This window comes from Salmo salar, chromosome 02 (genome assembly GCF_965601325.2).
Source record: "Salmo salar chromosome 02, fSalSal1, whole genome shotgun sequence".
Classification (NCBI taxonomy): Eukaryota; Metazoa; Chordata; class Actinopteri; order Salmoniformes; family Salmonidae; genus Salmo; species Salmo salar.
The window spans coordinates 81,857,114-81,874,298 of NC_138292.1; the positions used below are offsets into that span (position 1 = coordinate 81,857,114).

The 17,185-nt window shown below is 47.7% G+C and overlaps 1 protein-coding gene across 1 annotated transcript in view; it reads right to left on the reverse strand.

Moving 5' to 3' along the window:
* Positions 1-768: 768 nt before the first annotated feature.
* LOC106593952 (3',5'-cyclic-AMP phosphodiesterase 4B) overlaps positions 769-17,185 on the reverse strand; it is a 35,507-nt gene continuing 19,090 nt past the window's right edge. Inside the window, exons 12-17 of the mRNA XM_082967561.1 lie at positions 13,173-13,272; positions 12,161-12,315; positions 11,052-11,174; positions 9,034-9,216; positions 7,645-7,821; positions 769-6,685 (exon numbers count right to left, since the gene is read on the reverse strand). Coding sequence (XP_082823687.1) covers positions 5,042-6,685; positions 7,645-7,821; positions 9,034-9,216; positions 11,052-11,174; positions 12,161-12,315; positions 13,173-13,272 — 2,382 coding nt within the window. The 3' untranslated portion in view covers positions 769-5,041. The remainder of the gene's footprint in view (positions 6,686-7,644; positions 7,822-9,033; positions 9,217-11,051; positions 11,175-12,160; positions 12,316-13,172; positions 13,273-17,185) is intronic.

Sequence of the window (17,185 nt, forward strand, 5' to 3'; positions counted from 1 at the left end):
AGTCCACAAGATTAGAACCTGTAACCTTCTGGTTCCTATCCCAGTGCCTAGTCCACAAGATTAGAACCTGTAACCTGGTCCCTATCCCAGTTCCTAGTCCACAAGATTAGAACCTGTAACCTTCTGGTTCCTATCCCAGTGCCTAGTCCACAAGATTAGAACCTGTAACCTTCTGGTCCCTATCCCAGTTCCTAGTCCACAAGATTAGAACCTGTAACCTTCTGGTCCCTATCCCAGTTCCTAGTCCACAAGATTAGAACATGTAACCTTCTGGTCCCTATCCCAGTTCCTAGTCCATTGCACTAGCAGGGGGGAAAGCACCAGTCGACTCATTTAGAACGTCAGTAGATTAGAAAGGTGATTCGTTCAGGTTGGAAAACAAGTCACAACTGGGATTCAAACTGGCAACCATGTGGGTCACAACCCGTGTGTAATGCCCTCCATCTTACCACCCGTAAGGCCTTTTCTTATTTGACTCTCCCTGTAAACCCTGCACACTGGCCTGTCACTAAGCTCTGTCCACTGAGCTTTTTCATCCAAACAATTCATCCATGACTGTATTTGCCAATGGTCTCTCCTTCCTCCCAACGTGTTGCACTTGTTCATTTCCCTTCACTGATTTGAAAGGAAATGACTTGCCTCCACCAATACAATGCTTTGAGATTGGTGGGAAGTAGTGAACCAGTGTATGAGTGTACACTTAATATTGGTACACACCCCGGGAAGATCTGATCACAGTCAGTTATTTTATCTACATTTACATTTGACTCATTTAGCAGACATATTTATTGTTAAATATTTTATGCAGATATGCAGCAGGGTGGGTCCGTCTGATAAAGTGCCAAATACAGATTTACAAAACAACAACAGATGGGGTGGAAGACCCTGGCTGCGTCCCAAATTACACCCTATTCTCTATGCTCTGTAGTGCACTACTTTTGACCATATATAGGAAATCGGATGCCATTTGGGATGCAATCACTCTCTAACCCAACCCTGGTCTCACAGTGCATTGCTTTAGAGGAAAGTGGCAAACTTGAGCCCAGTGTAAAGGATGGACCATGACCTCAGGGTAAAGGATGGACCATGACCTCAGGGTAAAGGATGGACCATGACCTCAGGGTAAAGGATGGACCATGACCTCAGGGTAAAGGATGGACCATGACCTCAGGGTAAAGGATGGACCATGACCTCAGGGTAAAGGATGGGCTGTGACCTCAGGGTAAAGGATGGGCTGTGACCTCAGGGTAAAGGATGGGCCGTGACCTCAGGGTAAAGGATGGACAATGACCTCAGGGTAAAGGATGGACCATGACCTCAGGGTAAAGGATGGACCATGACCTCAGGGTAAAGGATGGACAATGACCTCAGGGTAAAGGATGGACCATGACCTCAGGGTAAAGGATGGACAGTGACCTCAGGGTAAAGGATGGACCGTGACCTCAGGGTAAAGGATGGGCTGTGACCTCAGGGTAAAGGATGGGCCGTGACCTCAGGGTAAAGGATGGACAGTGACCTCAGGGTAAAGGATGGACAATGACCTCAGGGTAAAGGATGGACAATGACCTCAGGGTAAAGGATGGACCATGAACTCAGGGTAAAGGATGGACCATGACCTCAGGGTAAAGGATGGGCCGTGACCTCAGGGTAAAGGATGGACCGTGACCTCAGGGTAAAGGATGGACCATGACCTCATGGTAAAGGATGGGCTATGACCTCAGGGTAAAGGATGGGCTGTGACCTCAGGGTAAAGGATGGACAGTGACCTCAGGGTAAAGGATGGACCATGACCTCAGGGTAAAGGATGGACAATGACCTCAGGGTAAAGGATGGACAATGACCTCAGGGTAAAGGATGGACAGTGACCTCAGGGTAAAGGATGGGCTGTGACCTCAGGGTAAAGGATGGACAATGACCTCAGGGTAAAGGATGGGCTGTGACCTCAGGGTAAAGGATGGGCTGTGACCTCAGGGTAAAGGATGGGCTGTGACCTCAGGGTAAAGGATGGGCTGTGACCTCAGGGTAAAGGATGGGCTGTGACCTCAGGGTAAAGGATGGACAGTGACCTCAGGGTAAAGGATGGGCTGTGACCTCAGGGTAAAAGATGGGCTGTGACCTCAGGGTAAAGGATGGGCTGTGACCTCAGGGTAAAGGATGGGCTGTGACCTCAGGGTAAAGGATGGGCTGTGACCTCAGGGTAAAGGATGGGCTGTGACCTCAGGGTAAAGGATGGGCTGTGACCTCATGAGGATGGGCTGTGACCTCATGAGGATGGGCTGTGACCTCATGGTAAAGGATGGGCTGTGACCTCAGGGTAAATGATGGGCTGTGACAACAGGGTAATGATGGGCTGTGACCTCAGGGTAAAGGATGGGCTGTGACATCAGGGTAAAGGATGGGCTGTGACCTCAGGGTAAAGGATGGGCTGTGACCTCAGGGTAAAGGATGGGCTGTGACCTCAGGGTAAAGGATGGGCTGTGACCTCAGGGTAAAGGATGGGCTGTGACCTCAGGGTAAAGGATGGGCTGTGACCTCAGGGTAAAGGATGGGCTGTGACCTCAGGGTAAAGGATGGGCTGTGACCTCAGGGTAAAGGATGGGCTGTGACCTCAGGGTAAAGGATGGGCTGTGACCTCAGGGTAAAGGATGGGCTGTGACCTCAGGGTAAAGGATGGGCTGTGACCTCAGGGTAAAGGATGGGCTGTGACCTCAGGGTAAAGGATGGACAATGACCTCAGGGTAAAGGATGGGCTGTGACCTCAGGGTAAAGGATAGGCTGTGACCTCAGGGTAAAGGATGGGCTGTGACCTCAGGGTAAAGGATGGGCTGTGACCTCAGGGTAAAGGATGGGCTGTGACATCAGGGTACATAAGGTTCCTCTCTTTTTGCATTTTCTTTTTCAATTCCGACAAAAATGGAAGAAAAATAGACCAGTTGAATGCAGCTCCAGACGAGTCTTGGGTTACAAATGTCTCTTAGATATGAAATATACATACACCAACACCTGTATGTCCATGTCTGAGTCCCAAATGGCACCCTATTCCTTATGTAGTGCCCTTCTTTTGACCAGAATGGCACCCTATTCTCTATGTAGTGAACTTCTTTTGACCAGGGCCCATTGGGAGACAGCCTATAAGTCCCATCAAGATAGATAGAAGACTATCTATCTATTTTAGTGTGCCCAAAAGCCTGTTTTAACATGGGCAGTAACATTGAGGACTTTCACCATTTTGAAGTAGTCAACTGGGTGGGACTTCCTGTGGGTTAAGGAAGGATCACATAATTCCATCGAGGTCATCAGCCAATGAATTATACTGGTGAGCAAACATTCCATAACTGCAGGTGGCAGTGAATTGCCAACCTTGGCTTTATACCTGTTTAAATAACACACTCCAGGTGGTAGTATGCACCCTTCCAGTTTGTTTACCAACTCATAGAAGTAGTAAAATAAGAAAATGAACTACTTCAAAATGGAGATGGCCACAGTGGTGGTGCCTGTGCGCTCACAGACGCCATAATGGGACAGATACAATGTTGTGATCTCTTAACATCTCTATGATGGTATGAATCAATGTGACCTTTGATCTCTATATTGGGTTATTTTCTTTCTTGATGCTCAGACTGTGGATCCAAATAAAGTATTCAAAGTGTTCCAGTGTGTTCTTGCTCCAGAATCCCCTAGGTACAGATCTAGGATCAGCTTCCCCCTCCCCCAATCCTAACCTTAACCATTAGTGGGGGACAATGTTAAACTGAATCAAGATCAGTTTCTAGGGGCAACTTCACCCTTCTCCATGTTTAATAGTCCAATGGAGTCCGAAAGAGCATTGTTTATTGTTTTGCATGTGCTGGCCGGTGGGTGACTGTGTGTTACAGTGTGTGTTACAGTCTTAATAGTCTGTAGTGCTACAAAAGAGCTGTTAAAAGAAGGTTCCCCCTGGTGGCAGTGGTCCATGTACAAAGGCTATAGGTCATGAAGACTGAACGACTGTATTCCAAATGGCAACCTATTCCCTATGTAGTGCACTACTTTTGACCAGAGCCCTTTGTACAGTATATAGGGAATAGGTTGCCATTTGGGACACAGCCCATGGCCTTGGTTGGGCGAGGCAGACACTGCCTCAGGTGTCAGGGCAAGTGACATCACTTTGTTCCACGGTGGGATAATGTTTACTAGCTAGCAACCTCACACCTGCAACACAAACCTCTGTTTGTCCCACAGTTCAGCCAGGTGCCCTGTTCTGTAATACAGTACTGTTGTACAGTAACCACCCTGTTCTGTTATACAGTACTGTTGTACAGTAACCACCCTGTTCTGTTATACAGTACTGTTGTACAGTAACCACCCTGTTCTGTTATACAGTACTGTTGTACAGTAACCACCCTGTTCTGTTATACAGTACTGTTGTACAGTAACCACCCTGTTCTGTAATACAGTACTGTTGTACAGTAACCACCCTGTTCTGTTATACAGTACTGTTGTACAGTAACCACCCTGTTCTGTAACAGGTAGAGCCTCTGCCAAGGGGTCCAGGTCTTAATGGCCCAGGAGGTAGTGCTCATAGCTTACCCTGTAAACACAGAGAACTGGAGGTGGAAGTGGAGGCGCTGTCATTATGAGTCCTTTCTAGTCCTCCTCTTCCTCCATCTCTGTCCATCCAGACCTTTACTGGGTCTATAGTCCACCTCTTCCTCCATCTCTCCTCCTCTTCCTCCACCTCTCTTCCTCCATCTCTCCTCCTCTTCCTCCATCTCTCCTCCTCTTCCCCCACCTCTCTTCCTCCATCTTTCCTCCTCCATCTCCTCCTCTTCCTACACCTCTCTTCCATCTCTCCACCTCTTCCTCCATCTCTCCTCCTCTTCCTCCATCTCTCCTCCTCTTCCTCCACCTCTCTTCCTCATCTTTCCTCCTCTTTCTCCATCTCTCCTCCATTGGGTCTGATTTAGCTTCTCTCCTCTCTTTTATCTATTCTTCTTTTTTTGATCTCCTCATTTCCAACTAACTTTCCTCTTTCTCATCTCCTTCCTCCTTTTCCTCTCTTTCATTCTCCTCCTTCTTTCTCCTCCTCCTCTTCTTTCTCCCCCTCCTCTCCTTCTTTCTCCTCATCCTCCTCTTCTTTCTCCTCATCCTCCTCTTCTTTCTCCCACTGCTCTCCTTTCTCCTCCTCCTCCTCCTCCTCCTCTTCTTTCTCCCCCTCCTCTCCTTCTTCCTCCCCCTGTTCCTCTCCTTCTTTCTCCTCCTCCTCGTCTTCACCTTCCTCCTCCCGTTTCTCTTCTCCTCTTCCTTCCTCCTCCCTCTCTTCTCCTTCCTCCTGCTCCTTCCCAACATAGTCTCGTTCTCCATTTTGGTTCTCCACATCTCCATTTTCTTTGACATCCTTCTCTCCTCTATCTTCTTCCTCCACCTCTTCAACATGGTCCTCCTCCTCCTCCCCTTCAACATGGTCCTCCTCCTCTTCAACATGGTCCTTCTCCTCCACATGGTCCTCCACCTCCACCTCTTCAACATGGTCCTTCTCCTCCACCTCTTCAACATGGTCCTCCTCCACCTCTTCAACATGGTCCTCCTCCTCTTCAACATGGTTCTCCTCCACCACTTCAACATGGTTCTCCTCCACCTCTTCAACATGGTCCTCCTCCTCTTCAACATGGTTCTCCTCCACCTCTTCAACATGGTCCTCCTCCTCCTCCTCCTCTTCAACATGGTCCTCCTCCTCCTCCCCTTCAACATGGTCCTCCTCCTCCCCTTCAACATGGTCCTCCTCCTTCTCCTCCACATGGTTCTCCTCCTCCTCCTCTTCAACATGGTTCTCCTCCACCTCTTCAACATGGTTCTCCTCCACCTCTTCAACATGGTCCTCCTCCTCTTCAACATGGTCCTCCTCCTCTTCAACATGGTTCTCCTCCACCTCTTCAACATGGTTCTCCTCCACCTCTTCAACATGGTCCTCCTCCTCCCCTTCAACATGGTCCTCCTCCACCTCTTCAACATGGTCCTCCACCTCTTCAACATGGTCCTCCTCCACCTCTTCAACGTGGTCCTCCTCCTCTTCAACATGGTCCTCCTCCACCTCTTCAACATGGTTCTCCTCCACCTCTTCAACATGGTTCTCCTCCACCTCTTCAACATGGTTCTCCTCCACCTCTTCAAAATGGTCCTCCTCCTCTTCAACATGGTCCTCCTCCTCCCCTTCAACATGGTTCTCCTCCACCTCTTCAACATGGTTCTCCTCCACCTCTTCAACATGGTTCTCCTCCACCTCTTCAACATGGTCCTCCTCCTCCCCTTCAACATGGTCCTCCTCCACCTCTTCAACATGGTCCTCCACCTCTTCAACATGGTCCTCCTCCACCTCTTCAACATGGTCCTCCTCCTCTTCAACATGGTCCTCCTCCACCTCTTCAACATGGTTCTCCTCCACCTCTTCAACATGGTTCTCCTCCACCTCTTCAACATGGTTCTCCTCCACCTCTTCAAAATGGTCCTCCTCCTCTTCAACATGGTCCTCCTCCTCCCCTTCAACATGGTTCTCCTCCACCTCTTCAAAATGGTCCTCCTCCTCTTCAACATGGTCCTCCTTTGAATGGTCTTGGTTTCCGTTCTCCTGTCTGACTATGTGGTTGGACCCGTTGGGTTGTTGTATGTGGTTGTGGTTGGGCTCCACATCTTCCAGTGCCAGCTCAAACTGGGAGAATAAAGAGAAGACAGTAGATTGATAGTTACTTATATAGATGGTCATTGATAAAGAGAAGACAGTAGATTGATAGTTAGTTATATAGATGGTCATTGATAAAGAGAAGACAGTAGATTGATAGTTACTTATATAGATGGTCATTGATAAAGAGAAGACAGTAGATTGATAGTTACTTATATAGATGGTCATTGATAAAGAGAAGACAGTAGATTGATAGTTACTTATATAGATGGTCATTGATAAAGAGAAGACAGTAGATTGATAGTTACTTATATAGATGGTCATTGATAAAGAGAAGACAGTAGATTGATAGTTAGTTATATAGATGGTCATTGATAAAGAGAAGACAGTAGATTGATAGTTAGTTATATAGATGGTCATTGATAAAGAGAAGACAGTAGATTGATAGTTACTTATATAGATGGTCATTGATAAAGAGAAGACAGTAGATTGATAGTTAGTTATATAGATGGTCATTGATAAAGAGAAGACAGTAGATTGATAGTTACTTATATAGATGGTCATTGATAAAGAGAAGACAGTAGATTGATAGTTAGTTATATAGATGGTCATTGATAAAGAGAAGACAGTAGATTGATAGTTACTTATATAGATGGTCATTGATAAAGAGAAGACAGTAGATTGATAGTTACTTATATAGATGGTCATTGATAAAGAGAAGACAGTAGATTGATAGTTACTTATATAGATGGTCATTGATAAAGAGAAGACAGTAGATTGATAGTTAGTTATATAGATGGTCATTGATAAAGAGAAGACAGTAGATTGATAGTTAGTTATATAGATGGTCATTGATAAAGAGAAGACAGTAGATTGATAGTTACTTATATAGATGGTCATTGATAAAGAGCACCACCAACTGGTTTTCTACAGTAATAGTTCATTAATAGATCATCCTTTGCGTGCGTGTGTATGTGTGTGTGTGTTACCTGGAAGCGGTCGGTGAGCAGGTGTTTGTCGTAGGGAGGAGAGGGGCTCTGAGGCATGGTGGACTGGTACCAGTCTCTGTTCTCCTCCAACGTGTCCAGCAGGTCCTGGGCATCAGGGTGGACCAGATCACCCCACGTCTCCCACAGAGGGTGGACTATGTAGTCTATGAAACCCACCTGGAGTCAGAGAGAGAAAGGGAGGGAGAGAGGGGGAGAGAAAGGGAGAGAGAGAGGGAGAAAGGGGAAGAGAGGGAGGGCGAGAAAGACAGAAAGAGAAGAAGGGAGAGAGAGCAAGGGGGAGAAAGGGAGAGAAGGAGACAGGGAAAGGGAGAGAAAGGGAGATGAAGAGAGAGAGAGGGAGAGAGGGAGGGAGAGAGAGGGAGAAAGGGAGAGAAGGAGGGAGAGAGAGAGGCACACTAACATATTTTCACCTTGTCTGCTTGAAGATTTGAACTAGTGACCTTTCAGTTATTGGCCCACCACTGTAATTGCCTAACTGCCTAACTGTCGCTCTAATCAGTGCTTTTGAAGAGGAAGAAGGAGATAGCGTGTTTGAAAATGTTATTCTGCGTGTGTGTGTTTGAAAGTGTGTATTCTGTGTGTGTGTGTGTGTGTGTGTTTGAAAGTGTGTATTCTGTGTGTGTGTGTGTGTGTTTGAAAGTGTGTATTCTGTGTGTGTGTGTTTGAAAGTGTGTATTCTGTGTGTGTGTGTGTGTGTGTGTGTGTGTGTGTTTGAAAGTGTGTATTCTGTGTGTGTGTGTGTGTGTGTTTGAAAGTGTGTATTCTGTGTGTGTGTGTGTTTGAAAGTGTGTATTCTGTGTGTGTGTGTGTGTGTGTGTGTGTGTGTGTGTGTGTGTGTGTGTGTGTGTGTGTGTGTGTGTGTGTGTGTGTGTGTTTGAAAGTGTGTATTCTGTGTGTGTGTGTGTTTGAAAGTGTGTATTCTGTGTGTGTGTGTGTGTGTGTTTGAAAGTGTGTATTCTCTGTGTGTGTGTGTGTGTGTGTGTGTGTGTGTGTGTGTGTGTGTTGTGTGTGTGTGTGTGTGTTTGAAAGTGTGTATTCTGTGTGTGTGTGTGTGTGTGTGTGTTTGAAAGTGTGTATTCTGTGTGTGTGTTTGAAAGTGTGTATTCTGTGTGTGTGTGTTTGAAAGTGTGTATTCTGCGTGTGTGTGTGTGTTTGAAAGTGTGTATTCTGTGTGTGTGTGTTTGAAAGTGTGTATTCTGTGTGTGTGTGTGTGTGTTTGAAAGAGTGTATTCTGTGTGTGTGTGTGTGTGTGTGTGTGTGTGTGTGTGTGTGTGTGTGTGTGTGTGTGTGTGTGTGTGTGTGTGTGTGGTGTGTGTGTGTGGTGTGTGTGTGTGTGTGTGTGTGTGTGTGTGTGTGTGTGTGAGAGACCTGGCTCTTCTCCACCGAGGCAGTGTGTTTGTCACACATGGGGCTGATCTCCAAGCCCTTGTCTCTCTCCTTGTCTCCCTGTCTGGAGAACTCTTCCATGATGCGTTCAGTCCACTGGCGATACACACCCAGTGGCTTGGTGGGGTTGCTGAGGTCTGCACAGTGAACCATGTTCCTCAGGACCTACAGAGAGGAAGAGACACCCCCCCCAGTGTTAAACATGTTGACGCTGTTTTAGATAGAGACACTGTCCTGGGTCTGAAGGGATTCAACACACAGCAGCCATGCTGCACTGTCCTGGGTCTGAAGGGATTCAACACAGCAGCCATGCTGCACTGTCCTGGGTCTGAAGGGATTCAACACAGCAGCCATGCTGCACTGTCCTGGGTCTGAAGGGATTCAACACAGCAGCCATGCTGCACTGTCCTGGGTCTGAAGGGATTCAACACACAGCAGCCATGCTGCACTGTCCTGGGTCTGAAGGGATTCAACACAGCAGCCATGCTGCACTGTCCTGGGTCTGAAGGGATTCAACACACAGCAGCCAGATGTCCTGGGTCTGAAGGGATTCAACACAGCAGCCATGCGGCACTGTCCTGGGTCTGAAGGAATTCAACACACAGCAACCATGCTGCACTGTCCTGGGTCTGAAGGGATTCAACACACAGCAGCCATGCTGCACTGTCCTGGGTCTGAAGGGATTCAACACACAGCAACCATTCTGCACTGTCCTGGGTCTAAAGGGATTCAACACACAGCAGCCATGCTGCACTGTCCTGGGTCTGAAGGGATTCAACACACAGCAACCATGCTGCACTGTCCTGGGTCTGAAGGGATTCAACACACAGCAGCAATGCTGCACTGTCCTGGGTCTGAAGGGATTCAACACACAGCAACCATGCTGCACTGTCCTGGGTCTGAAGGGATTCAACACACAGCAACCATGCTGCACTGTCCTGGGTCTGAAGGGATTCAACACACAGCAGCAATGCTGCACTGTCCTGGGTCTGAAGGGATTCAACACACAGCAACCATGCTGCACTGTCCTGGGTCTGAAGGGATTCAACACACAGCAGCCATGCTGCACTGTCCTGGGTCTGAAGGGATTCAACACACAGCAGCCATGCTGCACTGTCCTGGGTCTGAAGGGATTCAACACACAGCAGCCATGCTGCACTGTCCTGGGTCTGAAGGGATTCTGGTGAGGATGAGCATTGTTATTTCAATATAATGCAGTCAGAAGTTTTCCCCTGTATCTTCATGTATTTTCTGTAGGTGTTACCTGTATAGTCATGTATTTTCTGTAGGTGTTACCTGTATAGTCATGTATTTTCTGTAGGTGTTACCTGTATAGTCATGTATTTTCTGTAGGTGTTACCTGTATAGTCATGTATTTTCTGTAGGTGTTACCTGTATAGTCATGTATTTTCTGTAGGTGTTACCTGTATAGTCATGTATTTTCTGTAGGTGTTACCTGTATAGTCATGTATTTTCTGTAGGTGTTACCTGTATAGTCATGTATTTTCTGTAGGTGTTACCTGTATAGTCATGTATTTTCTGTAGGTGTTACCTGTATAGTCATGTATTTTCTGTAGGTGTTACCTGTATAGTCATGTATTTTCTGTAGGTGTTACCTGTATAGTCATGTATTTTCTGTAGGTGTTACCTGTATAGTCATGTATTTTCTGTAGGTGTTACCTGTATAGTCATGTATTTTCTGTAGGTGTTACCTGTATAGTCATGTATTTTCTGTAGGTGTTACCTGTATAGTCATGTATTTTCTGTAGGTGTTACCTGTATAGTCATGTATTTTCTGTAGGTGTTACCTGTATAGTCATGTATTTTCTGTAGGTGTTACCTGTATAGTCATGTATTTTCTGTAGGTGTTACCTGTATAGTCATGTATTTTCTGTAGGTGTTACCTGTATAGTCATGTATTTTCTGTAGGTGTTACCTGTATAGTCATGTATTTTCTGTAGGTGTTACCTGTATCTTCATGTATTTTCTGTAGGTGTTACCTGTATGCGTTCTGTATAGTGGTCCAACAGCAGCACTCCTGAACTGGTCACCTTCTTAGTCTCCACCATGGTCTTCAGATCAGCTAGTAGAGTCATGTGTTTGGACATGTCTGTAGCTAACACCTAGAGAGAGAGAGAGAGAGAGAGGGAGGAGGGAGAGCAGGAGAGAGGGAGGGAGAGGAGGAGAGGGAGAGGTAGGGAGGGAGGGAGGGAGAGGGAGAGAGAGGGAGGAGAGAGGGAGAGAGAGGGAGGGGAGAGGTAGGGAGGGAGGGAGGGAGGGAGGGAGGGAGGGAGGGAGGGAGGGAGGGAGGGAGGGAGGGAGGGAGGGAGGGAGGGAGGGAGGGAGGGAGGGAGGGAGGGAGAGCGGGAGGGAGGGAGGGAGGGAGGGAGGGAGGGAGAGCAGGAGAGAGGGAGGGAGGGAGGGAGGAGGGAGGGAGGGAGGGAGGGAGGGAGGGAGGGAGGGAGGGAGGGAGGGAGGGAGGGAGGGAGGGAGAGAGAGAGAGAGGGAGAGAGAGGAGAGAGGGAGGGAGGGAGGAGGGAGAGCAGGAGAGAGGGAGGGAGAGGTAGGGAGGGAGGGAGAGAGAGAGGAGGGAGAGGAGGAGAGGGAGAGGAGGAGGGAGGGAGAGGAGGAGGGAGGGAGAGAGGGAGGGAGAGGAGGAGAGGGAGAGGAGGAGGGAGGGAGGGAGGGAGAGGAGGAGAGCGAGGCAAGGAGGGGGATAGAGAGATGGAGGTGAGAGAGAAAGAAGGTGTGAGAGGAGAGAAGGGGAGAGAGAGGAGGAAGGGAGAGGAGCGAGAGATGAGACGATGGTGTAAATATAAAGAAACTTTGTTTATTCCATGTGTAACTCTGTGTTGTTGTATGTGTCGAACTGCTTTGCTTTATCTTGGCCAGGTCGCAGTTGTAAATGACAACTTGTTCTCAACTAGCCTACCTGGTTAAATAAAGGTGAAATAAAAATAAAAATGTATAAATAAAAAACTGTTTAGTTGCAAAAATCACAGAAACATTTACCTTTGACCCCTCCCACTCCTGCCCCTCCCACTCTTGTCTCCAAACCCTGCTGTGATTGGATGATGATGGATGCTGCCTGTGATGACAGGTCTCTCACCATATCGATGACCAGCTTGCGGAGGCTCTGGCGCTGTCTTTTGGTCAGGTTCTGGAAGATGTCACAGTTTTCCAGGTGGAGCAGCTTGAAGCCAACAGCCAAGTGATGGTTCTCTAACACTGACTCATCATTGTACATGAGAGCCAGCTCAGAGTCTGGGAGAGAGAGAGGGAGGAGAGAGTGATAGAGAGTGATGGAGAGAGAGGGAGGGAGAGAGAGACAGGGAGTAGAGAGAGAGGGAAGTAGGGAGAGAGAGGGAGGAGAGAGAGAGAGGGAGGGAGAGAGAGAGACAGGGAGTAGAGAGAGAGGGAGGTAGGTAGGGAGAGAGAGAGAGAGGGAGGAGAGAGTGATAGAGAGAGAGAGGGAGGAGAGAGAGAGAGGGAGTAGAGAGAGAGGGAGGTAGGGAGAGAGAGAGAGAGAGAGAGGGAGGAGAGAGTGATAGAGAGAGAGAGGGAGGAGAGAGAGAGAGGGAGGGAGGGAGAGAGACAGGGAGTAGAGAGAGAGGGAGGTAGGGAGAGAGAGAGAGAGAGAGAGAGGGAGGAGAGGGTGATAGAGAGAGAGAGGGAGGAGAGAGAGAGAGGGAGGGAGGGAGAGAGACAGGGAGTAGAGAGAGAGGGAGGTAGGGAGAGAGAGGGAGAGAGAGAGAGAGAGGGAGGGAGGGAGAGAGAGAGACAGGGAGTAGAGAGAGAGAGAGAGAGGGAGGGAGGAGAGAGAGAGATAGAGAGAGGGAGGGAGGAGGAGAGTGATAGAAACAGAGAGTAGAGAGAGATGGTGAGAGAGAGAGAGAGAGAGAGAGAGAGAGAGAGATAGAGAGAGGGAGGGAGGAGAGTGATAGAAACAGAGAGTAGAGAGAGATGGTGAGAGTGTGAGGATGAGCGGTTAGAAGGTCAGGAACATGGGGCATGGAGGAGACAAGAGACAGAGAGGTGTGTGTGTGCGTGCATGGATATGCGTGTGAGTGTGTGCATTTATGCACGCCTGTGTGTATGTGTGTGTGTGTGTGTGTACTGACTGGTGTTGATGAGGAACTGGTTAGACACTCCGGGGTGGTCCACATCATGGATGGCTGCAGCAAACAGAGCTGCTAGGATCTCCAGGTCTGTAAACACAGCCTGATGGAGAGACAGAGAGAGAGAGAGGGGAGGAGAGAGGGGGGGGAGAGACAGAGAGAAAGTTCAGTATTTTACAACTTGATGTTAGATGGTGGCAGGTAACCTAGCTAGCAGTTAGAGCATTGGGTCAGTAGCCTAGCTAGCAGTTAGAGCATTGGGTCTGCTAGCATTGGGTCAGTAACCAGCAGGTAGCCTAGCTAGCAGTTAGAGCATTGGGTCAGTAGCCTAGCTAGCAGTTAGAGCATTGGGTCAGTAACCTAGCTAGCAGTTAGAGCATTGGGTCAGTAACCTAGCTAACAGTTAGAGCATTTGGGTCAGTAACCAGCAGGTAACCTAGCTAGCAGGTAGAGCATTGGGTCAGTAACCTAGCTAGCAGTTAGAGCATTGGGTCAGTAACCAGCAAGTAGCCTAGCTAGCAGTTAGAGCATTGGGTCAGTAGCCTAGCCTACAGTTAGAGCATTGGGTCAGTAACCTAGCTAACAGTTAGAGCATTGGGTCAGTAACCTAGCTAGCAGTTAGAGCATTGGGTCAGTAACCTAGCTAACAGTTAGAGCATTGGGTCAGTAACCTCGCTAGCAGTTAGAGCATTGGGTCAGTAACCAGCAGGTAGCCTAGCTAACAATTAGAGCATTGGGTCAGTAGCCTAGCTAACAGTTAGAGCATTGGGTCAGTAACCTAGCTAGCAGTTAGAGCATTGGGTCAGTAACCAGCAGGTAACCTAGCAAGCAGTTAGAGCATTGGGTCAGTAACCAGCAGGTAACCTAGCTAGCAGTTAGAGCATTGGGTCAGTAACCAGCAGGTAACCTAGCAAGCAGTTAGAGCATTGGGTTAGTAACCAACAGGTAGCCTAGCTAAGCAGTTAGAGCATTGGGCGTCCGCAGGTAGCCAGCGCGGAGCAGGGGTAGCCTAGCTAACAGTTAGAGCATTGGGTCAGTAACCAGCAGGTAGCCTAGCTAACAGTTAGAGCATTGGGTCAGTAGCCTAGCTAACAGTTAGAGCATTGGGTCAGTAACTGAAAGGCAGCTGGTTTGAATACACGAGCTGACAAGGTGAAAGATCTGTCAGTGTGCTCTTGATCAAGGCACTTAACCTTAATTTGCTCCAGGGGCGCCGTACTACCATAGCTGACCCTGTAAAACAAGACATTTCACTGCACCTATCTGGTGTATGGGACAATACAACATATTATCCTCACCCTGAAAGAAGTTTAAAGGCCAGGAGACGCTGATGTACGGTTTGATTCTCTTTAAAGAGCCTCTACAAACTTCAGCTAATGGTGGAAGGGCCACTAGCTAACCACTAATGTGAGTGATGGTATTATGACGTACCACTAGCTAACCACTAATGTGAGTGATGGTATTATGAGGTGCCACTAGCTAACCAATAATGTGAGTGATGGTATTATGAGGGGCCACTAGCTAACCACTAATGTGAGTGATGGTATTATGAGGGGCCACTAGCTAACCACTAATGTGAGTGATGGTATTATGAGGGGCCACTAGCTAACCACTAATGGGAGTGATGGTATTATGAGGGGCCACTAGCTAACCACTAATGTGAGTGATGGTATTATGAGGGGCCACTAGCTCACCACTAATGTGAGTGATGGTATTATGAGGGGCCACTAGCTCACCACTAATGTGAGTGATGGTATTATGAGGGGCCACTAGCTAACCACTAATGTGAGTGATGGTATTATGAGGGGCCACTAGCTCACCACTAATGTGAGTGATGGTATTATGAGGGGCCACTAGCTAACCACTAATGGGAGTGATGGTATTATGAGGGGCCACTAGCTCACCACTAATGTGAGTGATGGTATTATGAGGGGCCACTAGCTAACCACTAATGTGAGTGATGGTATTATGAGGGGCCCACTAGCTCACCACTAATGGGAGTGATGGTATTATGAGGGGCCACTAGCTCACCACTAATGGGAGTGATGGTATTATGAGGGGCCACTAGCTCACCACTAATGTGAGTGATGGTATTATGAGGGGCCACTAGCTCACCACTAATGGGAGTGATGATTTGGCCTTCTTTTAACAGGCATAAAAGTGCCTTCGGAACGTATTCAGACCCCCTTGACTTTTCCACATTTTGTTACGTTACAGCCTTACTCTAAAATGGATAAAAAAAATAATAATCCTCAGCAATATACACACAACACCCCATAACGACAAAGCAAAAACTGGTTCTTAGAAATTTTTGCAAATGTATTAAAAATAGAAACAGAAATACCTTATTTACATAAGTATTCAGTCCCTTTGCTATGATACTTGGAAATTGAGCTCAGGTGCATCCTGTTTCCATTGATCATCCTTGAAATGTTTCTACAACTTGATTGGAGTCCACCTGTGGTAAATTCAATTGATTGGACATGATTTGGAAAGACACACACCTGTCTATGTAAGGTTCCAGTAGACAGTGCATGTCAGAGCAAAGACCAAGTCGTGAGGTCGAAGGAATTGTCCATTGAGCTCCGAGACACGATTGTGTCGATGCACAGATCAGGGGAAGGGTACCAAAAAATGTCTGTAGTATTGAAGGTCCCCAAGAACACAGTGGCCTCCATCATTCTTAAATGGAAGAAGTTTGGAACCACCAAGACTCTTCCTAGTGCTGACCCCCTGGCCAATCTGAAAAATCAGGTGAGAAGGGCCTTGGTCAGGGAAGTGACCAAGAACCCAATGGTCACTGACAGTGCGTCCAGAGTTCCTCTGTGGAGATGGGAGAACCTTCCAGAAGGAAAACCATCTCTGCAGCACTCCACCAATCAGGCCTTTATGGTAAAGTGGCCAGACAGAAGCCACTCCTCAGTAAAAGGGTCATGACATCCCACTTGGAGTTTGCCAAAAGAGAAACAAGATTCTCTGGTCTGATGAAACCAAGATTAAACTCTTTGGCCTGAATGCCAAGCGTCACGTCTTGGGGAAACCTGGCACAATCCCTACGGTGAAGCATGGTGGTGGCAGCATCATGCTGTGGGGATGTTTTTCAGCGGCAGGGACTGGGAGACTAGTCAGGATCAAGGCAAAGATGAACGGAGCAAAGTACAGAGAGATCCTTGATGAAAACTTGCTCCAGAGCGCTCAGGACCTCAGACTGGGGTGAAGGTTCACCTTCCAACAGGACAACAACCTTAAGCACACAGCCAAGATAACGCTGGAGTAGCTACGGGACAAGTCTCTGAATGTCCTTGAGTGGCCCAGCCAGAGACCGGACTTGAACACTATCGAACATCTCTGGAGAGACCTGAAAATAGATGTGCAGCGACGCTCCCCATCCAACCTGACAGATCTTGAGAGGATCTGCAGAGAAGAATGGGAGAAACTCCCCAAATACAGGTGTGCCAAGCTTGTAGCGTCATACCCAAGAAGACTCGATGCTGTAATCGATGCCAAAAGTGCTTCAACAAAGAACTGCGTCCAAAAATGACGCAGAAAAATTAATCCATGCTTTTGTTACTTCTAGGCTGGACTACTGCAATGCTCTACTTTCCGGCTACCCGGATAAAGCACTAAATAAACTTCAGTTAGTGCTAAATACGGCTGCTAGAATCCTGACTAGAACCAAAAAATTTGATCATATTACTCCAGTGTTAGCCTCCCTACACTGGCTTCCTGTTAAGGCAAGGGCTGATTTCAAGGTTTTACTGCTAACCTACAAAGCATTACATGGGCTTGCTCCTACCTATCTTTCCGATTTGGTCCTGCCGTACATACCTACACGTACGCTACGGTCACAAGACGCAGGCCTCCTAATTGTCCCTAGAATTTCTAAGCAAACGGCTGGAGGTAGGGCTTTCTCCTATAGAGCTCCATTTTTATGGAATGGTCTGCCTACCAATGTGAGAGACGCAGACTCAGTCTCAACCTTTAAGTCTTTACTGAAGACTTATCTCTTCAGTAGG